Below are 24,547 nucleotides of genomic sequence, written 5' to 3'. Positions count from 1 at the left end.
TGCGGCGTCTGGAGGCACGTGGAGCAAAGATGTCAATGTCTTGTTGAGACTTAATTGCCTCCATTTCTCTCTCTTTCATATAAAGGCTCAGGAAAATGACAGCTCACAATAAACCTTCCCGTTTCTCTCACCACCTCTGGATAAATATTTGGACTAGCGATTCCTTAGCAATGCCGCGTACATGCAGGCACTGTTATGTTGTCACAGCAACCAGGGGGGCAGGGGCCAAGGAGAGGAAGGTGGAGGAGCCTGATGCTGTGGCAGGAACCTCTCTGGGCAGCTGGCAACATACCTGTCACCTGCTCCAGAGACATTGACTATCTCCTCCGCGGGGACAGGGATCGCTGGGTAGTGAACAGCACACAGCTCTTCTGCAGCAGTGGCCTGCAAGGTGAGATAGGAGAGAGAATGGGGGAGACACCCTGAACCTGGAGAAGTGTAAGACGAATGCCAGCTCCTTTTATACACTGTCAGGTGAATGCTAGAGGTAGAAAAGACCCTAGAGGTGGGGAGCCAGAGACCCAACTGAACTACGCATGGAGTTGGCACGAGAAGGGAACTTCTCATTCGTTTCAGGAGAAGCCAGTGCAGTGAAGAGGTTAGCATGCGGGACCAGGACATGGAAGTCCAGGGTTCAAATCCCCACCTGGGTCACGAAGCTCACTGGCTGGCCTTGAGCCATTCACGGTTGCTCAGCCTATGCAACCTCACAGGGTTTTGATCATAGCTGTCAACCTTCCCTTCTTTTGCAGGAAATTCCCTTACTCCAGCGCCGTTTCCCACTGCTATCCCGGATTGTTAGATATCCTGTAGACTGTCCCCGGGACAGGTGAGGCTGCTGATCCCTTATTTTCAAATCTGAAAGTTGACAGCTATGGTTTTCATGGTAAAATGGAGATGAGAACTAAGTTCAGTCATACCTTGGTTTTCGAACAGCTTAGTTCTCGAAGTTTTGGCTCCTGAACGCCGCAAACCAGGAAGTGACTGTTCCGGTTTGTGAACTATTTTTGGAAGCCAAATGTCCGATGGGGCTTCCACGGCTTCCGATTGGCTGCAGGAAGCTCCTGCAGACAATCAGAAGCCGCGCTTTGGTTTCGGAACGTTTTGGAATTCGAAAGGATTTTCGGAACGGATTCCGTTCAGCTTCCAAGGTACAAATGTACACTTCCTAGAGCTATTTGGAATAAAGATGAGATAGAAATGTAACAGTGGTAGAGCGGGTAATAAGCTCTGCTTGATAAAGGGTTGTGTCATACTAGTAAGCAGTTATTACCCCAGGGATCAGGTCAGGTGAAGCTGATTTCTATTTTAGGAGTGATAACCCAAGAAAATTCATTCTCAAATGCCATACTTGCAAATGGACATCCAGAAATCTATTTGCAAATACGGCTAAGTTCCGCCCCCCCAACACATTTTGATGGGTACCACACAATAACAAAAGTTCTCCGGGGGTTTGCAAGTCAACGATTAAAACCATAAAACAAAGATTAAATCTTGTCCAGAATAAAATCATCAACTTGACAGCAGAGTCAGTACAACAGATCTAAAAAGTACGGAAATAACAAGATTGAAAAGTTCCCTTCACCAAATAGCTGAAAAGTGGGATTTCTGGATTTATTTGTTTTTTAAGGGGTATACACATGTACTCTGCTTCATGAATGCTTTATTGGACTGAAACTGGTCCATAACAGCAATATTGACTACTCTGAAAATCTCAGGTTATCATTTTTTTCTGAGAAAAGTTACTGGTCCTCATGTTCGCAAAGGTTGAGTCCTGCCAGATCAGACCAATGGTCCTTCTAATCCAGAATCCTGTTCTCACAGCAACCAGGCAAGATGCCTGTGGGAAGACTGAGAGGAGGACCCGAGTACAGCAGCGCTCTTTCCAACTTGTGACTCCCAGCAGCTGGCATTCAGAGGCATACTCTGACCAGCAGTGGAGGCACAGCATTGCGGTGGGTTGGTAGCCGGAGATAGCCTTTGTCTTATTCTCCTCCCTTAAAGCCATCCAAGTTGGTAGCCATCGTTGCCTTGTCTGGAAGCAAACTCCATAGATTTAACTATGCACTGTGGGAAGAAGTCCATTCTTTTATCCGTCCTGAATTTTCCCACATTCAGCTTCATGGGACATCCATGAGTTCTAGTGTTATGAAAGACGGAGAAAAACTTCCCTTTGCCTACACAATCTACTGAAAACTCAAAAACCAAAGTGAGGATGGGACATTTTTAATAGCTTCCATTTTTCTGCAATATTTGAATTCCGTCTCCCAGGGTCAAATTTCTGCCTACACTGACATTATCCCCAGATAGATAGATAGATAGATAGATAGATAGATAGATAGATAGATTTCTTATTAAATTTTCTGTGTTACAATTTAGAATACTCATTTAATCATCCTTAAAATATCAATGACTTCCCTTCTTCTCCTTCCATGGTTCATTTTGCCGATCATAAATCCCTGAATATTTTACATATACTAAACCATTCAGTACTCCATTATTACATCGCATCAAAACTTATTTACACTGCTGAATTTATCTTAATGGGGCCAACGCTTTCAAGTGTACACAATTTCCCTCCGTATATTCAATAAACATTTTCCAATCTTCTCTAAACGTATGTTCTTCTTGTTCTCTTATTCTGTATGTTAAATCTGCAAGCTAAACATCAGCTTAAGTTGCCACAATATCCCTAGATTTTTAATGCTTAACTGTCAAAGATTTCCTCCCAAGGAACTCTGGGAAATTGTGCTTGATGTAGAATTTTGCGTCAGACTTCCCTGCCTGTCAAGCACCTTTTACCTGTAGCTCACGCCTCCTGCCTTCACTGTTTTTATCCCTTCAAGTTTGCTGCCTCGTGCTCCTACCTTGTTGAAAGTTCCAGGGCGAAGAGAGAGCCTCCCATCCATGTTCCGGCCACAAACCAGGACACCATGTTGGCCAAGTGTCACAACTACGCAATGCAACTCTCCCAGTAAGGGCCGGGCCATGGTCAGAGAGGTTTTGACAGCATCTTCCAATGTAGATGGCATATCTTTAAGAATGAAGGAAAATTACTCACAGAGCATCAGTGCCACCCATAGGGTTGGGACCCCTAGAGTCATCTAGTCCTGCAGTGCAGGAATCCTGCCCACAGCTATCCCTGGCTGGGCTCAAATCACCAACCTCCTGGTTAACAGCCAGACACGCTGAGCCATTGTGTCACAGAGTTTTGTTGTAAACAGCTTTGATATATTTTACGGAATGGCGGCAAACAAGTATTTTTATACATAAAATTGTCGTCATTGTCTTGTCATTCTGGGCTACAAGTGGGGAACCTTATTCCTAGGTAGGGTCATGGTAGGAAAAGTCAGCTGGAAGGGACTAATGGTGGTGGTGGACAGATGGTGATCCAGTGACAGATGTGTTTGTAAGACTGCATGGTTCTACATCAATAATGGGGAACCTGTGGCCCTCCAGGTGTTAAAGGTAAAGGGACCCCTGACCATTAGGTCCAGTCATGGCCGACTCAGGTTGCGGCACTCATCTCGCTTTACTGGCCAAGGGAGCCGGTGTACAGCTTCCGGGTTGTGTGGCCAGCATGACTAAGCTGCTTCTGGCGAACCAGAGCAGCGCACGGAAACGCCGTTTACCTTCCCGCCAGAGTGGTACCTATTTATCTACTTGCACTTTGACATGCTTTCGAACAGCTAGGTTGGCAGGAGCAGGGACCGAGCAATCGTAGCTCATCCCGTCGCGGGGATTCGAACAGCCAACCTTCTGATCAGCAAGCCCTAGGCTCTGTGGTTTAACCCATAGTGCTACTGGACTACAATTCCCATCATCCCCAGCCAGCATGGCCAATGATCAGGGCTGATGGCAGGTGTGGCCTGGAGCACACAGGTTCCCAACCTGGGACAAACAATACTAAGATAGTTTGGCCACAGTCTGACTCAGTATATAAAGCAAATGCAGTATATTCCTAGCTTTGATGGAGGGGACAAAAGATTCCTAGCCTCCACTCTCAACAGTGCCTCACCTGCCGAAACAGGATGTCCCAGGGTCCGGTTGATTGCTCTTAGTTCCCGTAGATTGGGAGATATGCAAGCCAGGGCTCTCCAGCTTTCTGAAAGGAATGGCTTAGAAGCCTTGTCCACATCTGTCGGCTCGTAACACACTTCAGAAGAGCATCAAATGGGGTTAGTCGATATGACCCGACAAACGTGAATCATGTGTATTCAATGATGCATCTGTCTAGTTTACAGACATTGTTTTCTATTAAAATGTCCAGGGCAGTACCAATGCTATAAATCTGGTTGGCTGCTGAGAAAAGCACCAGGGCGCACACAAAAAACCAGCTTGGACATGGAGCTTTAAAGTCCAGACCTGTGCCTAGAAACACAGCACAAAAGGATGCCCAGATGAGCCCTCCACTGACATTCAAAGATGTCACTATTCAAATACAATGGTTAATTCCCTGTTCATAGTCACTTGAGATTTCATCACATTGCATTCTTACAATGTTGATTTACTGTACAAGAGCTAAATGCAAAGAAAAAATATATATCCTTGTCATCAAGATTCTATTTATATGCTACCCTCTCTCAGAACACAGGGTGTTGAGCGTAATAGTTTTTCTGCGGTTTGGAAATAAGCAGCAAAATAAGCCAGAGTGAGATGATGCCGGGAACATTCCCTTACTAGGAGAAGGTGGAAAGGGACGTAGCTCAGTGACAGAGCAGCTGCTTTGCATGCAGAAGGTCACAGGTAATATCCATGATGTTGCCACATAGAGCTGAGAGAGGCCCCTGCTTGAAACTCGAGAGCCACTGCCAGTCAGCATGGACAATACTGAGGCAGATAGACAAAAGGTCTGATTCTGTATAAGGCCACTTCCTATGTTCTGTTAACACAATGCATTTTAGGCTGTGCTTTGTGAGTGTCCCTTCTTACCTGCTAGGTGATGTTCCCTGGCAATCTGACAGACATACTGAATAGTGGACACGGGCACATTCCCATCAATGCACACAAGTGGAGCTGAGCACAGAGTCTCCTTGAACGTGGACACCTGAAGGAAATTGCATGAGAGACAGACAATATTGGCAATTGGAAATCCATGTTTATTCCAGGAATGAGATGTTCCTCTTTTCCTAAAGTAAAAGAAGGAAATTCTGTGGCTGGGCATATGCCACTTGGCCAGGGTCTTCTGGCTGCTCCCAGTGACATCACTCTGCTGCAGATCCACCATCAGCAACAGACCCAGGTCCCTTGCAGAAGCATGAAGCTCCAAGTGCACCAAACTCAAAGGAAAGTGAGTCCCACAAGTGAGTGTTGCCACGACTCAGCTTCAAATTCTGGTGGGATGGGTGGGACCAGCTGCTGAATCATCTCCATAGCTTTAGTCCTGGTCTCAAGAACCCTGATGTCATTCCTGAACTCTACAGCTGTGCCTTAAGATGATCTGTACCTGTAGCCTGAGTTATGCCATTGTAAGCCTTGAAAAAAAGCTTACATTCTTACTCACACTGGGACTGGAGCTAGGACAAAAATGAACTTTTTGTGGATAGGAAAGTGATGGGGAAACACTATAAAAATGTGGGATGGTGATGAGACGGCATATAGCCAACCTGCAAACACATCAGGATGCTTAGTAAGGAGCAGATATTGAGCCATCTTTGCACAAGCAATTCAGGATGCTCCATGACCAGGTCATCTGGCAGAGCCTCAGAAGGAGGTCTCCAAGGTCTAGGCCAGGCTTCCTCAACCTCGGCCCTCCAGATGTTTTTGGCCTACAACTCCCATGATCCCTAGCTAGCAGGACCAGTGGTCAGGGATGATATGAACTGTAGTCTTAAAACATCTGGAGGGCTGAGGCTGAGGAAGCCTGGTCTAGGCAGATGCCTTCCCCACTGAAACCACTGGGGCTTAGTTCTCAACAAACATGAACAGGTTCCAACAAATCCAAGGCATTCACATTATTTTAAAACAAGCAGTAGAATCATATGGTTACTTAGAAGTAAGGCCTGTTGGTTTCAATGGGATATGCCCCCTGGTAAGTAGGCATAGGATTGCAGTCCCAACCCTGCCATACGAGTTAACTAGTGTAGACCTAGCCTAACGTTTTGCCCAGCATCCTAGTCAGGGGTGGGAAACCTCTGATCAAAGGATCAGAGGTTGCTGGACTGCCATTCCTATCATCCCTGGCCACACTGGCTCAGGCTGATGGGATTTGTAGTCCAGCAGGCTCCCCACTCCTGCTCCATCAGCCTCTTGCATTCACTGAAGGCGACATTGCAATCAGCATCCATCAACAGGTAGAAGCCGGCAGAAATTCTGAGGCGCTTTTGTTGCTGTGTTATTCTGTGGGAATCCAAGGGAATCATATATCGTTTAATAGCTGTGCCTCCTTTTTTCCTTCCTTTAATAATGAAATGGGGATCGGAAAAAGGTGGAGAGAGGGTGGGAACAATGACCACTTTTTTCTTTCCAGGAGCTAAGCTCCAGTCTTTTAAGGGTCTTGTTGATAAGTGGATTACTGGTAGGCATTCATACCTTCTTAACCAAACAGTATCAGCTGTTAAGTGCAGACTTCAGTTTTTTCCTCCAACAAGCTTTTTTTTTATTAATGGGGGAAAGGGTGGGGTTGCACCTGAATCACTCCTAATCACCCCTTCCATTAAGTGTCCCAAAAATACGCCTCAGCCACCAAGGAGGCTGTGTTTATCTGTGTTTCTACAGCTCGGCACGTCCTAAAAACACAGAGTCTGGAAGGAGTTGTGGGTGGAGGCGGCAGTGGCAGAAAGGTGGCTTTCAGCACTCCATCACAGTGCCGCCTTCCAGAATTACCCAGTTCTGGATTTCCCCTTTGTTTCCCTCCTAGGTACCCTGAGAAAATATCCTCTGCCCCTTAGGAAAGCAGAGGGCACCATAAGCAGAAAAGAGGCACTGAGATTTCACACCGTACGCAGAAGGGTCTTACGTATTGCTCTGTGATCTGCTGGTGGATGTCCATGTCTCCCAAGCCCAGGGAGAGCTCTCCGCTGCCTGTGAACACAGAACAATAGGTGGCTGTGTTGTGCCCTTCCAGTCGCAAGACACCTCTCATGTCCTCAAGGTAAGGGGAGAAAGACAAATTTAGTGTTCTGTTCTCTGTAGCTCATTCAGAGCAAAATGCACCGGCACCTGCCCAGCTAGTGAATGTGCTTCCTCATCTGCATGATGAATCTGGCCTCCAGTTCAAGGAGACCTGGAATAACACCAGGAAGCAAATGTTAATCCAGGAAGCGTCACATAGGAGCAGACTGGGACAGGTAGGCACATCCCAGATGCACCTGGGTCTCACTGATATCCATGGCCCTGGAGCATGCAGGCCTCTCAATTTTCCTGACTCATTTCTGCTGCCTCAATTTCACATTCTCTTTAGCTTAAAAGAGGGGTGATGAATCATTCTAGACCAGAGAGAAGCATTCCCTTCTGGACATCCTTCTGAGGGTCCCATTCCAGTGGTGGGTGGAGACTGACACAACAGTGGGCAGAAAAAGGAATGTAAAATTTACACCTTTTGTACAGTAGGCTGCTTTCTGTGTACAAGCCCCTCTTGGTCCTCCGTCCAGACAAGGAAGAGCCATTATCAGAGTTCAAAGACACATTCCAGCCAGGCCTTGCTTACTCAGGGATGTGACCTGGAGCGAGGCAGATGTAGTCTGGGGAGAGTTTGAAGGGTCAGGTGGATCTGAGATTCCCCTCCTCTAACTTCCCTGCTATGGAAAGGCTGTAGCTCATTGGCAGAGCATCTGATTTGCCTGCAGAAGGTCCCTGCTTCAATCCCTGGCATCTCCAGTAATAATAATAATAATAATAATAATAATAATAATAATAATAATAATAATTTATTTATACCCCACCCATCTGGATAAGTTTCCCCAGCCACTCTGGGCAGCTCCCGATCGAGTGTTAAAAACAATACAGCATTAAATATTAAAAACTTCCCTAAATAGGGCTGCCTTCAGATGTCTTTTAAAAATAAGATAGCTGCTTATTTCCTTGACATCTGATGGGAGGGTGTTCCACAGGTCGGATGTCACTACCGAGAAGGCCCTCTGCCTGGTTCCCTGTAACTTCACTTCTCGCAGCGAGGGAACCACCAGAAGGCCCTTGGCGCTGGATCTCAGTGTCCGGGCTGAACGATGGGGGTGGAGACGCTCCTTCAGGTATATAGGACTGAGGCCATTAGGACTTAGACACCCTGGAGAGCTTCTCCCAGTCAGTGCAGACAATACTGAGCCGCACAGAGTGGCTAGGGAAATCCAGCCAGATGGGTGGGGTATAATTAATAACATTATTATTATTATATTATTATTATCTATGGACCTTATCTCTGACTAGTTATGAGGCAGCTTCCTGTGTCCCTAAAATGAAGAGCTCCCACAAGGAATCACATAGTAAGCAGAGAGTGGGTATCTGGGACTGGAATGATGAAATTTTGTGATCTGCAGTATGAAAAACAGCCACCCTGCTACGGATTAGTTTAGAATAACCATAAGCTGTGAGCTACCATATGCTTGCAGTAGCGTAGGACGGACTCTGAATGCTCATCCTTCCCCATGACAGAGATAAAGAACGGGGTCTTCCCAAGACGACTTAAGCAATCTGAAAATGGAAGAGAAATGGAACAAAGCTGGATTATCTGCCAACAACCCTAGAATCTGAAAGTCAAGGTAGAAGCATTCTGGGGTCATCAGTCAGTGAAATATCTACTGCACTCTTTTTAATTTATATAGGAAAGTGCCTTTTACCAGGCCAAACTATCCATCTAGCTCAGGATCAATAATCAGTCTTTTGAACAGCTAGGAAATACCTGAAAGATGCCCTTTCCCCACTCCTTACTGAGGATGATGCAATCTAGGTCTGCATGTGAGGAGAGGTTGCAGTTTGAGAGGGAGACTAAGAGAGACGTAACACTCTCAGAATCATGTTCTGGCGGGATTCAAGCGCATACTGACAAATTCAAGTTGCACAAATGTTGTTGGATGGGAGGTCTTGTGCAACAAATCCACTTCCCCAAAAGATTGGACCTTTTGCAATAAAGAACACACCCTGTGAAGTGTGGGATAACACTTCATTTGATGCAACATCTTCAAACCTCCCCACAAACAAATCAGAATGGATCCTCATTAAATATCCAACATTGTCTAATCTCCCTGCAAACAACTGAGGATAAACAATAAACAGGTCATGTGGAAGTGCCAGAAGAGAGTGTTTTGGGGTGCTGGCTGTCTCCCTAGAGATCTGGGAGCAATGGACTGTTCCCACATTAGATCTCCAACTATGCTCAACCTGTCTATTTGTAAATAAAAAGCAAATATCAAAAGCACCAAACAAGCCCATCCAATGACCTCCTTCCCAACAAACCTGGGGAGAGTCGAGACCCTGGAACTTCCTAGCTCAATGATGTGGGGGCTGAGCATAGCAATATGCTGGACCCAGTATCTCCCTGCAGAGAGCAAAATTAGAATAAATTACCTGCTAGATTTCTCCCCACACCACCAAACGACTGTCTCACTATTGATGGATTTGTCTGTCCTCCGCCCTGCAAATGCAGAGAAATCAACAGAACAGGGCAAAAATTAGATATGCCTTGATTTTCCCAGCTGGTACCGTAAAGCTACTGCTGTCAACACTGGCTCCAGTTAAACCCAAGTTCTCTGGAGACTATTCTACTTTATGTGATCTCATGGGACTGGAACACAGGAAGCTGCCAAGTTTAGACTATTGATCCATCTAGTTAGCATTGTCTACTCGGACTGGCAGCAGCTCTTAAGGATTTCGGAAAGGAGCTTTTTCCACCCCATAAGAAGACACTAGGGATTGAGCCTCAAAACTTCTGCATGCAAGGCAGGTGCTCTGACAATCACCTATGGTCCTTCCCCATCCAAAATGAGCTAGGCTACAGCCATCCCTTACAATAAACTTATTTCTGTCATCTGCTGAGGTTCCCATATTTCTTCTAAAAATGGAAAATCTATAAAATCCAGTCGTCTACTAGGCCAACATTCATCATGGTTTGTACTTTTTTCTTCTCTGTCTCCAAGGATTAAGAAGTGTTTTTTTAGTTAATTGTTAATTAAACAACCATCACACTCTTCCATTTCTGTCTTCATCCACTTGTCAGCTAATCAGAAAAGTGGCCAGACATTTGGCTAGGGAACTCTGCTCACTTTTACCAAAGAGGTGTGTCGCATCACTTGGCATCAAATGTTCCACTAGATGACATAGGGCTTTAAACCCTCTTCTTTTTCCGCACTCCGCAGAGTTTTCATCACTTATTATGGAACGTTTTTATTTCTCTTAGCTCATGGGTCCATGTGTACAATAATGAAAACCATCATTTTTATCATAGCAACACCTGTGACCCATAAGAAGTGGCTGGGAGGCAAGTTGTACCACACCTAGGCACCATAAGGCAGTGTTAAGCTGCTGCTGCTGCTACCTGCCTATGGAAGAATGCTCCCTTCTTTTCTCCTGTAGGGCGCTGGCATCTCTGGCAGCAGGAAACAAGTAGCTTACTCTCTGCACCACTGTGGTAAATTGCCAAACTACTGCATTACAGTGACACTGCTACATGTGGCCAAAGGGTGGTATTGCAGCTTAGCACAAATCAGGTGGGAAAAAGGGACCAATAGGCTTTTGCCTGATCCTGTAAACCTTTTGTTTCTGAACCAGTTTCTCAGTCTAATCCAGCCTTCACCAATCTGGTGTCCTCCAGATGTTTTGGACTACAATTCCCATCAGTCCTCACCAACATGGCCATGTAGTCCAAAACATCTGGAGGGCACCAGATTGGTGAAGGCTAGTCTAAGCAACGTTTCACTCAAGTACATATTCCCAAACACCAACTTATTAGGCATGTGTTCCAAAACTGCTGGTTTTACTTACCGTATTTTTCGCCCTATAGGACGCACTTTTCCCCCTCCAAAAATGAAGGGGAAATGTGTGTGCGTCCTATGGGGTGAATGCAGGCTTTCGCTGAAGCCCGGAGAGCGAGAGGGGTCGGTGCGCACTGACCCCTCTCGCTCTCCAGGCTTCGCGGACCTCTCCGCAAGCCGCGGGAGCCCGGCGCTGAGCTCCCGTGGCTTGCGGAGAGTTGCCTGCATGCTGAAGCCTGCGCGCCCTGAGCTCAGCGCGTCCAGGCTTCGCAGACCTCTCCGCAAGCTGCGGGAGCCAGGCGCTGGGCTCCCGCGGCTTGCAGAGAGTTGCCTGAATGCTGAAGCCTGCGCGCCCTGAGCTCAGAGCGTCCAGGCTTCGCGGACCTCTCCGCAAGCAGCGGGAGCCAGGCGCTGGGCTCCCACGGCTTGCAGAGAGCTGCCTGTTTGGGGGCTGGGGTTGGGGGAAGCTTCCCCCTGGGGGGGGGAAATAATTTCCCCCCCTTTATTTCCCCCCCAAAAAACTAGGTGCGCCTTATGGGACGGTGCGTCCTATAGAGCAAAAAATACGGTATATTTCAATAAATCTTAGATCTACTTTTCTAAAGCTATATTTTAATGGTATGCTTCTTATGGATATTTCATATTGTTTTATGTAAACCACTTAGAGGTTTTTGTTGATTAGGTGGGTTATAAATCTTGTTAAATAAATGAATTATTGAGCTGCTCTCGTGGGGCAGACAGACATACCTGGAAAAAGTAGTGAGCTAGGGCTTTTCTATTGCACCCTGAAGACTGCTTTCCCCCGCCTTCATTTCTCTGATGACACAAATTCAACCTTCACATCAACATCATCAACATCTGTATAAATCAGGCATAGGCAAACTCGGCCCTCCAGATGTTTTGGGACTACAACTCCCATCATCCCTAGCTAACGGGACCAGTGGTCAGGGATGATGGGAATTGTAGTCTCAAAACATCTGGAGGGCTGAGTTTGCCTATGCCTGGTATAAATCCTCAGATGGCCCATTTCTATCTGCCCAGATCAGCCCATTTCTAACCACCTATACACATGTTTGCTTGCCTAACACCTTTTAGGCTTGGTTACCTGCCTGGGTAGTACCTGCCTGCCTCCAGACTGCCAGCCCTTATACTTCCTAATAGTCTGGAAAGATGACATGTGAGCTCCTTGCATCCGATGAGCTTTACAGCAACAGGTTAGGGTAAGGAAAATGCAGCTTAAATATTGCTAGGTGCAATTACCACTATTGTTGCATCTCTTGCCTTGGCTATGAAATCAACGTTGATGCCACCAATGACCACCTGAAAGGAAAACAAGAGGTGGGTGGGTGGGTGAGAGGAAGAAAGCCATCAGCAGAGCTTTCTTCCAGAGCCCTTCTTCCAAGACATGCCCACAAAGCCAAGGCTGAGGAACCTGCAACTGTCCAGACATCGTTGAACACCAGCTTCCATCAACTCTGACCTTTGGCCATGGGGATTGGTCCTTAGGGGTGCTGGGGTGTAGCACCATCTGGAGGGCCACAGTCTCCCCAGCCCTGCTCAAAGCAGAAGACAACCACAGTTTTTGCAGTGCCACCGAGGCAGTAGAAACAAAGGAGGGTTATTGAGTCCTTGGTGGGCTAATAATGATCAACACTTGGCTTAGTGGATCAGAAGTTGCGCAGAAGCTGATCTAGATACGCCCCCTCATATTAATGAAAGCTTGGTGTGCAGTTATCAGACAAGAGAAGGAGGAGGCATGTTTCAAGCAATGCTTGAAAGTAGTAAATTCACAGCAAGGACAGGCAATGTGGTGGCATCTGTTGTATATATTGTGGACTACAACTTTCATCAGCCTCAGCCAACATGACCAATGGTAAAGGTTGGTGGGAGTTGTAGTCCATAACATGGGGGACCTTGTTATCTATATGTGCCTCACATTACATTGCCTTTTCAAAGTCTTCCATAGGCCACCTTGAGATGGTTCCCCCTGTTAATAATGCGTTTGGATGGCATGCATATTTATGGTATGATAAAGCTAAGATAAATAAGGCCTTCAAGAACCATATTGTCAGAAAATCAGTTTTTAATGTCTGGACAAAATATAAAGACTTATTGGAGAATAAAACTCCGAGGTGGCTGTCACCCCTGGAGGCTAAGGCTCGGAAAAGAGCCAATATGGAGGCCAACTGGCCAAAATATTGGGAGATAATAGAAAAGGATGGTGACAACTGGAAATTGCAGAGTTTAGAAAAGATGAGAGACAAAGTGCGAGACTGGTTACACTATGCTCAGATTAAAGAAGTGTTTAAAAATGACAAAAAGTTAGGATTCCAAGTGGAAAAGTCAAAGTTAGAAACTGAACTGTTAGAACCTAAGACTAAGGTACTTTCAAGAATGTATAACTTGCTGCTGAAATGGAACACACATGACGAAATGGTAAAATCAACAATGATAAAATGGGCGCAGGATATTGGGTATAATATTATGTTTGAAGATTGGGAAAGGTTGTGGACCTCTGGGCTGAACTTCACTGCATGTAATGCGTTGAAGGAAAATGTGATGAAAATGATGTATAGATGGTACATGACCCCTGTTAAACTGGCTAAAATATACCATTCGTCTGATAGCAAATGTTGGAAATGTAAGGAAAATGAAGGAACTTTTTTTCACCTCTGGTGGACCTGCCCTAGAGTGAAGGCCTTTTGGGAGAAGATATATAATGAATTAAAAAAGGTGTTTAAATACACCTTTACTAAGAAACCAGAGGCCTTTCTCCTGGGTATTGTCGGCCAGAGCGTGTTAAAAAAGGACAGAACATTCTTTTTGTACGCAACAACAGCAGCAAGAATATTAATTGCCAAGAATTGGAAAACTCAGGAGCTACCCACTGTGGAAGAATGGCAGATGCAACTGATGGACTATATGCAATTAGCCGAGATGACCGGCAGAATTCGAGACCAGGGAGAAGAAAGGATGGAAGAAGACTGGAGGAAATTTAAGATTTATTTACAAAAATATTGTAATTTGGCTGAGTGTTGAATTGGATGCCAGTGCAGACAATTGTCTACCATTAAATTAGATTTAAGGCTGAATTATATGTCAAACCAAATTAAGATTATTAATTAAGATGAGTTAAATGATAATTTGTTTGAAATTAATTTAATAATGATGTAAGTGTATGCGGGAGGTGTGGGGGAGTCCCATGTAACAATTGAGAGATGTTAAATGGACAATGATAAGTTGTGCTTATCTAATATATGCTTTATTTGAAAACTTCAATAAATATATTATAAAAAAAAAAAAAAGAGATGGTTCCCTGAAAGGCAGTGGGAGCAAATAAATCAACTTTGTCCACAGAAGAATGGTCAGTGCTTTTCAACCAAAAGGTTTTCCTTAGGAGCAGTAAAACAAAGTACATATTGAAAAAAGTAAATAAATGCAAAGCCCTAATGCAACTTGTAAATAAACAACCTCCAGAGAGAAAGTACAAAATTATTGTCAAATTGCATTTTTAAAAACTCTCAAGATAGTCACTGTCCAACATTCATGCAACATTAGACAGCTGATAAACAACTCAACATGTTTGCTGGAGGTTATGTTTGAGTATCCATTTTAAAAAGGATGTGTTGATTGAGCATTCAAAAAATAGTTTGTGTTAGTGCCCCTGTGGATGGACTGTGGTTGAAAATGCATTAGTCATTCCTACCAAAATAAGTTACTGCTTTTAAAAGCACTTCCTTGAGGCATGCCTCCTTGCTCTTCTTGTTCGATGACTGCAACATTTGCATTTCCAAGCAAGCATCATTGTGACAAAAGAGACATTCTGTTTTCATGCACGATTGGTGTACATACATTATAAACTGGCATCAGTGAGGAGTTTGACTAGATGACTTTTAAGATCTCTTCATTTCAGCTCCACATTTGTGACTTTTTGTGTTGTTTTACCTACACTGAGATTATCTCCATTTGAGAAAAAATATTTTGCAGGGAAGCACTGCTAGTCTTAGAGAAGGCAAAAGTGGTGGCTGACCTAAAGACCCTCATTTAACATAGTCTAACCACCAGGTAAGCTTTGTGCAAAGAAATCTGGATAAATGCTCAATCATCACATTGCCTGGAGGAACCCGAGGCCAAGACCACAAGGTTAAGGCAATGTGCAAATGAGCTGCAGCAGCCAAGCTGTTTCTCTCTGAGAGAGTGGCGACCCTTACGGAGCAGGCCACTCACCGGTCTTGGTACAGGAGATACATTTTCATTTTGAGCCAAGTCGTCTCCCCAGCCCTGGGCTCTTTGGATCTTGTTCAGGGCCACAGCTATGCGGCTGCCCACCTTGGCGTTGTTCTTGATCAAGGCAATATCTGATAATGGGGAAGGGTATGATGAAAGGAAAATAAAAGCAGAAGAACCCAAGAGCTAAAAGAAAAGTAGGTGTAAAAAACTGGTGCAAAGATCCCCCTCTATTTTAATTTCTCAGAATGCTGTCAATGTAATGTTGCGCTGGGGCAGTGTAAGATTCCCAGAAAGTATGGAGAACATGGGAAAAAATTATGCAATTGGATTTTGAGGAGGGGAAGTAAGAAGCGAGCATTTTCAGGAAAGGATACTGGATCTAAGTGACTCCCCACTAGATAACTTGTTTAGCTTCTGCAGCAAGAAAGGTGTAAGCTCCTTTCCTGTAATCCCTTTTTCCCTGCAAATGTAAGAAGAGCAATCTGGATGAGAACCAGTCATTTTATATTTGTATATGAGAAGAGCACAAATAAATCATCTTTCTATCCATACAAAGGGGGAAATGCATCAGGTAGCCCTATCTATGCTACAAACTTAATAAATATATGCATTGATTATCCAAGGTGAGCTCAGCTCAGGCTTTTAAGTGGAGGGACTTGATTGGAGAAAACCTGCCCCTAGAGGGCACCCACTGGCTGGAACTTGGGTGTCAGAGGCTGCAGGGATCTGTGGACAACTGCCTCCCCCCCCCCCTTTGGCTGGTGCTCTGGCAGGGCTATGGAAGACAAACCAAACAAACCCAGAACATTTGTGTTATGAAAAGCTACGGGATTTCAGCAGCAGCAGCTTACCGAGCCTCTCTCAAAGCCTGCTGGATTGCTTCTTCAATAAGCTGTCCTGAAGCAGCTTGATCCTCAGGGCAGGGCACTGCAATCAGCACTCCACTGCCCAGCTGCAAATTCAGGGACCTGGCTGAGGAAGAAAGGTCATTAACTGTGTTTCTCTGCTGAAACAGGTGGCAAAGGTGGCATCACAAATTTCATCGCTTATAGATGTATATGCATGTGCTTGCAATTTGTTTCTTCGTCCCAGTAGCCTCTGGTGTCAACTGCTTTGCACCCAACGAAGTTTAATGCAGCCGTCACTAACTTGCTGCCGTCCAGACGTTTTGGACTACAACTCCCATCAGCCCCAGTGAGTGCATAGATACGTGGGGGCAGCCACCCTTTTTTTCTGTACAATTTCCCTGGAAACGGGTGGCACGTTATGACATTCAGTCACTTCCTGGACCATTCTGAAAGAGATTTTACCAGCGTAGCATCCTGCTACTTAGCAGCTCCAAGTCACAACAGAATGTTTAAAAGAGAAATAATTATAAATAATAATTATTTCGCTTACGTTACATTCCAATCCACGCGCAGAGCCAAGACAGTGAAACAGGAATATTCACTCTAAAGAGCAGGTTGAAACAAGGTGGCCACCCACCATTAACTTCAGTAGGTCCAGGCAGTGCTTTTTTTTCTGGAAGAAGAGGTGCAGGAACCCCCACCATTTTTGGACAGACAACCCTAAGTTGCTGAGCTTCTTTCAGCAGAAAAAAAGCCCTGGGTTCGGGGGCTCTTGTCACCTGGGGTGTGAAAGCTTGCCCCTGCCAAGCCTCAACACCAGCCCTGCTGTTAAGAACAGGATACTGAAAACAAGAGAAGATATCCAAGGATGGAAAGGAGCACGTGGGACAGATTTGTCCTGATCCCATGCGCATTTCTTCAAAAGTAAACCCAACGGACTACAATGGGCTTTGTTCCCCACTACGTGGGCAATGAACTGCCACCTCAGGGAAACTGAGAAGCTCATTGGTTGAAACTCAAACCCTCCATTCTCAAAAAGCGCTTTGTTCCACGGACAGCTCACCAATCAGCTGTGCAGCATCCTCCTCGTTCTGCACATGATATGGGGCCTGGAAGCCGCTTTGATGGCAGAAGAAGGCTGGGAACTCTCTGGAGTCTCCAAAGGTGGCCACACAGACACCTTGAGTCTCCTGCAGAGGTGAAGAGCAGGGGCAAAGTGAAAATACTATACATGATATGAAAGCAAAAGCCATCTTTCTGGGTTATGGACCAAATCACTTGCCACACTACAGAATCAAAGGGAATTTCCATGATCCCAGGTCAGACCATTGGTCCAGCTAGCTCTTCACTGTCTGCTGCAATGTGCAGGTATCTTTCTTAGATTGACTAGCTGAGGGCCCTGCTGCCTGGAGATGTCAGGACTTAGGGACTTTTGCACCCACGACACAAGCTGTATCACTGAGGTACAGCCCCTCCCCAAACAGGAAACCCTTACTACTCTCACACAAAAGGATAAAATACATGCCCTTTCCTCCAGCTCCATGGACTTGATAGAATCCGATCTCATGAACTAGATGCAGCAAGCCCAACAAATCTCTTTCTTGTTTTGTCTTTGAACTGTGTCTACAACCTCAAAGTATATACATTTTAATTGCTATAATCTCTATAATGCATGTGGGCTGCCTATGTATTCCTTGTAGCCCACTGTGGGTGCACAAGCCACCCAACTACTTTTAAAATAAATTAGGTAGGAATGTTTCTGTGTTAGAAACTTAAGCCAGTTTCAAATCAATTTGATTAATAATTTGGTTGCACAGAAACATTCGTAAAAACAGATAATTTGCCTCCTTCACCTCCACTACGCTCAAAAGAGGAATAGGCATATTTGTCAGTTTCAGTTTCTCCTTTTCCCAATGTTAAGTTCAGTTTTCCACATTTCCACATAAGTTTGGACTTTTTAAAGTTCTCATGAAAGTTACTAAGCATTTTAGTGCACATTACATTCACATGCAATTTTGCCTAATATAGAATTTTTTGCAAAGCAATGTTCCCTAACACTTTTGTAAGTTATTTTCACTAGCATATGCATACTTTGCCCCAGCATATGCTTTTTTTTGTACACAATACTTGGCCAGAGAACCGCATTGCAAAATTCAGAGAAGTGAAAATTCTGAAAGCTGGCTGTGTTTTGGTTTGCATATCGCTTTGGAAAGTATAAATTATGGAGACTTGCCTTTCAGTGTGAACTTTATCAAATTCTCCACTATCCCTACTATCCCACTATCCCTATCAGAGTTCTGAGCAGGACAACCATGACAGTACAACTATCCATTGAAATATGGGAGTAAATTCTACTTGAAGCTGGAACGACAGTACTGAGAAAGGCCAGATTAACCAGCCTTCTGTCTCTTGTTCCTTCCCTCTGCACTGCATTTGTGGCTCCTTACCAGATATTCCAATGTCCTGCCAATATCCAGTATAGACTTCACACCTGCGGAAATCACGGCAACCGGAGTACGGCCTAATTCTGTCAGGTCTGCACTCACATCCAAAGCTGAAAAGGACAGGGAGAAAAGACTGAAAAGACAGTTGCCCTGCCAAATCTCATAGCCACCAAATGGGCAAACTGGTAGGGTGGGAACCATCATAATTCTGTATTAAAGTAACATATGAAGTTGCCTTATAATGAGTCAGACCGTTGGCTCATCTTGCCAGTACCATCCACTCTAAATGGCTGTGGCTTTCTACGGTCTGAGGGTCAAACAAGATGCAACTTCAGCAGAAGAATCCAAGAGTGGTGCATTCCATGTTGCCACCAGAGGTGAAACAGGAAAGTGCCACCCTGACCTTTCGCTGCCACCGTCCCTGCGGAAGCCTCCCTTACCCGGGTTGTTTGGCAGCATCCACAAAATGGCAGTGGCGAGATCCCATGGACCAAATGAGAATTCAAGAGATGTTGTGGGATTTCGGTGAGATCTCGGCACTGCTGCTTCTCCATCGGTGGCAGAGGTGGTGGGGTGGGGTGGGCAGCATGCCTGCAGAGGCACTGCCTCATGGGCTTCTGCTGCCTGAGGCGGCTGCCTCAGCCCACCTCATGAGCTGGCTGGCCCTGGATTAATCCTATACATGGCTACTCCAAAATAAGTCGTGTTGGTTTCAGTGAAGTGCACCCACTGCTTTTTTCTGGGGGGACGCAGGGGTGCACACACCATTAAACGTTTTGTGAATCTTTGTACTTTTGTCCATTTACTGTATTTATTTTTCCCAGTCTGAACTATAAAATGGTGACTTTCTTGAGTCAAAATGAGAGTACCCCTAAACATTTTTTAAGAAAAAAAAAAACCACTGAGTGTACCCCATGGCAAGTGTGTATAGGATTGTAGCGCTAAACGAGTGAATGCGTTTAACTCAATGTGTTTCTAAGTAGCAACTGCAAGGTGTGTGGGGTGGATCAGTTTTGAGACTGTGCTGTATATGAATTGGGGAGGGTGTCCTGGTTCTCACCTCTAGAACAGAGAGGAAGCAGGGTAGGGAGGGAAGAATGTGGAGAAATGCCATTAACTCAGATGTAGCCCATGTGGTGCCCTGCAGATGCTGATGGACTATAACTCCCATGATCCTTGTAGGCTGAGCTTATGGGAATTAGCATGCAAAAGTATCTGAAAGGCCCCAAGTTTTCCATTCCTAGAGGAGATCCATAAAATGATAGGTGGTTATAAGCCTAGAATTCTCTCTCTCTCTCTCTCTCACACACACACACACACACAGCATTTAGCATTTAACCTCTGGTTACAAAATTAAAACAGCATTTGGAATTTAATTTCTAGTTATAAAATTAATTCTCTTACTCTTCTCTCCTCCGCGGTGAACCCCTCCAATTCCTCCCGTCACAAATACAGGGATCTTTGCTTTGTGTGCCACAATCATGGTTCCAGCCACAGTTGTACCACCAGACAAGCCCTGTGTGGAACAGCCAGTCATAATCTAGATTGCACAAGACCCTCAGCAAGGAGTGCTTAGATTCCAACCCTCTCACATCGTTCCACCACTGGGCAAAATACAGCAATGTAAGCCAACCTGGGTGGCTCAAAAAGGAGACTAGGCAAATTAATGGAGACAAGGCTATCCATGGCTACTGGTCATAAGAACTGTAAACTACAGAGGTGGGGAACCTGGACCTAATTAAGCTTACTAGGTCACCCCATTTGGCCTGCAAGTAACTGCTTTGGTCACCCTGCATGACCTCTGCTGGGAGAGATTCAGGGGAAATATGTCTGTTAATTCTCCTCAACCTCTCAGCAGCTTTCAATACTATCAAGCACCATATCTTTCTGGAGTGGCTGTCTGAGCTGTGGGTAGGTGGCACTGCTTTGAAGTGGTTCCAGTCCTACTGATCCAGCAGGCTCTTCTCATGTTCTTATGTTATGTTCAGAGATTATGTGTGCTCTATAGAGATTTGAACCATGGGAACATAAAAGAAATCAAACCACCACCACCCCGAGAGTTTAGTCCAATACCTGACTGAGAATGTAGGGAAGATCTCTCCGAGACACCTTTATTGCGTTTTTGCTCTTGGCCAAGGACTCAAGCTGTTCATTCTGGAGGCCCACGTGGATGCGACCGCTTAAAATGCCGATAGTTGCTGGCACAGACCCATTTGCTCTTATTATTTCTTCTACCTCTCTGGCCATGCTGGTGCATTGCGAGCAACGCAAAAGAAAAAGAAGGCAAAATAAGTTGCCATGGTATTAAAAGCTGTACTCCATCACCCAATCCCTCACCACACCCTTATTTACATTTCATTTCCTTCCCCTGTGGCTACATAATCTGATGCCTAACAAATCTTGGGTTAGTTTTTAATGGCAACGAGGTTCTTGCGCTATCAATTTACGGCCAGATTGCCAGCACAGGGAAAAATCAGATATGGGGAACCCCTTGGCCTTTCAGGTGTTGTTGGGAGTACAGTTTCCATCACCTCTGACCATTCTGCAATGCTGACAGAGGCTGATGGGAGTCCAACAACATCTAGAGTGCCATAGGTTCCCCAATCCCTGCTCAAAAATGTAGGTAGCAATCTGGGATCCCCACTGTCCTAATAGCCCTGCCTTTAGCCAACATAAAACCTATTCTCTAGTATGTCAAGGTTATTGACCAGTGCTATTTTTCTAGAAAAAGAGGTGCTGGAACTCACCATGACCCCCTCCCCTGTTCTCTTATGATGGCAATGGAGCCCACCTGAGAGGTGCCAGGACTGAGTTCTGGTGAGCTCCGGCTGAAAAAAAATGTCCTGGTTTTATCTATTCTGAATGGCAATCTACATAAAGATAAATCATTTGGTGTATCCTTCCTCAGATTCTACACATTCCCTGATGCGCTGCTTTTCTAATGTCAATGAATTTTTTCCACCCAGAGGAGTGTTCAAGAATGCAATTCCCGCACTTGCAATCTGCAGTGGTACCTTAATCCTAAAGAGACTGTGCCATCTGTTCATTTGCTGTGCAAAGACTGCCCCAGATAGGCTTATCAAGCTTCACTACCATCAAAAATGTATGGTTATAGGAATATGAAACAGGCTTAAGTGGATCCTACCTTCAAGCATATGTTTATTACTTGGTGACTGCAACTTCAGGCAATAGCTAGAACTTGTGAAGCAGCCATTGAAGGTCAAATGTAATTGACAGAGCTGTCATTTTTCCTGATGACCTCAGCATTGTTATGGTGTGGCCCGGCGGGGAAGGCTCTTGTGGTGGGTCCCATATTTTCTGCCACTTCCATTTTCTTAAAATTTTCCCCAAAAGCCACTCACCCAGTGGCTGGGTACAATGCAAAATGCATTACTGGTGAAGACCCCTGCCACTCAGCCACCCCCTCAACTTCCCAGGGCTGTCTACATAAATTAGCACATGCAAATTCTATGTAGATTTGTGTCAGGAGCCTCTGCTCCAAGTCCTTTAAATACCTAGCAATGCCCCTGACCTGGTTACCCCAGAAATAGTCCTTTTCAATGAAGGCAGTTCATGAGTTCAGTTTAGCTGCAGATCAACAAGCAATGAGATGTCAGGAGAGGTGTGTGAATGTGTGCATCAGTCTCTGGCCTAGTCCAGCTTGCAGCTTTCACTGTGCAAGAAAATTACAGTCTCTGCCTACCTCAGATTCTGGGGATATGGCATGCCGTGTGTAATGATGGTGCTCTCCAAGGCAACGACAGGCCTCCTGCTGTCCAGGGCCTCCCTCACCAAAGGATGGATGCAGAAGTCGCTGCCTAGAACAAAATATAAACACTGTCGATATCTAATGGGAAAGTGTGACAATCAGGGCAGGACTTTGGGGCAGGAGTCCAGGGCCTCAAAGAGGAGAAGGGCTCCAAACACAGCAGGGCTTTGCTTGCATTTTGAAATGTAAGTGAAGTGACACACATGATCATTTAAAAAGGGAGCCCCTGTAAGGCCATTAAGGGTTCAGTCCAAACTCTGGTGAACAGCAGCTGGGCTTAATGGAATGTGGGAACCACTGCCACATCTGTAGCCCCCACCGCTTGCGCCATCCAAAACAGAAGGCAAGGTGGGGGAGGAGTGGAAAATTTTGTATTTTTACTACACCTGCGCAAGGCTGCCATAGCAGAAAACTCTAGATTGGGGCCATTGCTACAACTTGCCAATAGCTTGGGATCCAGTGGATTCTTGGCTAGCTGAGATCCACCCCCTGCCCTCCACCCACTCCTGAAATGCCCCATGGGGGGGGACACATGCACCAGCTACCTCCTGTGGAAAACCTCAGTGGCAGCTGCTGTCAATGTGTTGTTTTTGTCAGGAGTTCAGCCTACACTGGAGTAGGACCCTGGCAGAGACACACACCCGACTGGCATGTTCCCTCCCTCCTGGTCGATCGTTCGGGAGCTTCATAAGCTTTCTTCAGCCCAAACATCACAGCGACCGATGCCAACAGACATCAGCACAATTAGGGATCTGCAGAGTCTTCTCAGCTTTGCATAACAGACCTCAGCAACTCAGCATTTTGGCTAATCTACTTTATTTACATATAAACACACACAGAGCACTGCAACATGGCTCCCTCTCTCTCTAGCATCAGACAGCCAAGAGAAAAAGAACAAAGGACAATAGTCCCACTTCACGGAACACAGTAACACAAACATCCTGTCTCCATCACTTCCCACTCTGTGGAGTCAAAACATATACCGTCATGTGAAAGACAACAATCCTATGACTGCAATCATAGATCAGGAATTCTAACAGTTTTGTGCAGGTGCAGTTGGGGCTTCTGAGGCAGCAGAGCTACTCCACTGGCAGAGCCCAGCACAGCCAAACAGAGGGGGACAGAGGGACACTGTGGCCTCATCCAAACCCCCTCCAGTGCAGTAGATTTAAAAATACTTAACTGTACAACTGCTCATGATGTGTATTCTGAACTACATAAAGCCTGGGTTTGTTTTGTTTTGAAAGCAGATTTGTTGCATTAGGACAGTGGCAGACTTTGGACTCTCAAATTCAAGTAGCACCCTGTGCAACACTAAAATTTGGTGTGTGCTTCCCCTTCTCGTGCTCCGTTCTGCAGCACTGTTGTGGCGCCCCCTGCAGTGCGGTGCTCCATGCGGCCAAACTAGTCGCGCTACCCTAACACTGCCTCTGAGCTAGGGTGACAGAGAGCACCAATCCACTACTAATGCACAAATTAAATGCTCCGGTGTGCACTTGAATCCGCCCTGCAAAATAATGGCAGTCTGAAGGAACCCTGACTGATAATGAGCTATCAGGTGATGTACATGTATGCATGAACCAGCCTTAATACCGCACACAAGGGTGGCATAAAAAAGAGAGTGCAATCTCTTCAAGAAACACTCACTGTTCAAGTATCTTCTTATTTGGAGAACACGACAAGCCACAGAAGCCACACGGCCTCCCGAGGTAAAGGCAGGTTTCAAAATCATTCTTTGATTGAAGAGAAGGCCAATTCATGAAAACCAACGCTGTCAAAAAGTGGGTCTGAAAGGAGCAAAGTTTGCGTCTGTTCTCAGACTTTCATTGACTTGCAAGCTGGTCCCTTCCTTATCATTTATTTAGGCATTTATTTCGTTGTATCATCACGATGCCCCTCAAAAGTGGTTTCCAATGTGTAGTCAAAGACCACAAATCAACCCATCAGTTTATAAAACTGCATAATATTCATGATAAAAGGGAAACTAAGGGAGAATGGAAATGAAACAGAGAACCTCAGATTAAACCTCACATTTTCCTTTACAAAGTTTTCCAGCCCAAATGGAAGCTCACGGGAAGAGCATCTGCCTGGCATGCAGAAGGTCTCTGGTCCTACCCTCAGCATCTCATAGGAGGCCTGGGAGAGGTTCCTAGCTAGAATCCTCAAGAGCTGCTGACAGTGGTCTGACAGAGTATAAGGCAGCTTCCTACATTTCTAACTATAATAGAATTACAAAAGACACAAGCTAAATATTCAGGTAACTAGTCCAGGACCAACCACACAATTTAGTGCTCTCGGCCTTGCATTACAGGATCACTATAATTAGAGTTCCTAGAACAATTTATCCAAAAT

At 45.3% G+C, this 24,547-nt stretch overlaps 1 protein-coding gene across 3 annotated transcripts in view; it reads right to left on the bottom strand.

Annotated features, from left to right (window-relative positions):
- The window catches only part of LOC310742781 (uncharacterized protein), a 34,162-nt gene that overhangs the window by 5,302 nt on the left and 4,313 nt on the right, over nt 1-24,547 (bottom strand). For all 3 annotated transcript variants that reach the window (XM_083572336.1, XM_083572335.1, XM_083572334.1), the window contains 17 exons: nt 23,843-23,982; nt 22,130-22,244; nt 20,500-20,674; nt 19,831-19,942; nt 18,430-18,536; nt 17,046-17,172; nt 15,986-16,106; nt 15,509-15,594; nt 15,132-15,262; nt 12,165-12,224; nt 9,502-9,568; nt 8,534-8,628; nt 6,959-7,087; nt 4,933-5,047; nt 4,019-4,156; nt 2,868-3,034; nt 293-384 (listed from right to left, as the gene is read on the bottom strand). In XM_083572336.1, the coding sequence (XP_083428462.1) occupies nt 293-384; nt 2,868-3,034; nt 4,019-4,156; nt 4,933-5,047; nt 6,959-7,087; nt 8,534-8,628; nt 9,502-9,568; nt 12,165-12,224; nt 15,132-15,262; nt 15,509-15,594; nt 15,986-16,106; nt 17,046-17,172; nt 18,430-18,536; nt 19,831-19,942; nt 20,500-20,674; nt 22,130-22,244; nt 23,843-23,927 (1,922 nt within the window). In that variant the 5' untranslated portion in view covers nt 23,928-23,982. The remainder of the gene's footprint in view (nt 1-292; nt 385-2,867; nt 3,035-4,018; nt 4,157-4,932; nt 5,048-6,958; nt 7,088-8,533; nt 8,629-9,501; nt 9,569-12,164; nt 12,225-15,131; nt 15,263-15,508; nt 15,595-15,985; nt 16,107-17,045; nt 17,173-18,429; nt 18,537-19,830; nt 19,943-20,499; nt 20,675-22,129; nt 22,245-23,842; nt 23,983-24,547) is intronic.

The sequence above is a fragment of the Podarcis filfolensis genome (genome assembly GCF_964270895.1).
Source record: "Podarcis filfolensis genome assembly, chromosome: 10".
NCBI lineage: Eukaryota > Metazoa > Chordata > Lepidosauria > Squamata > Lacertidae > Podarcis > Podarcis filfolensis.
This window is presented reverse-complemented; position numbering and strand designations above follow the sequence as displayed.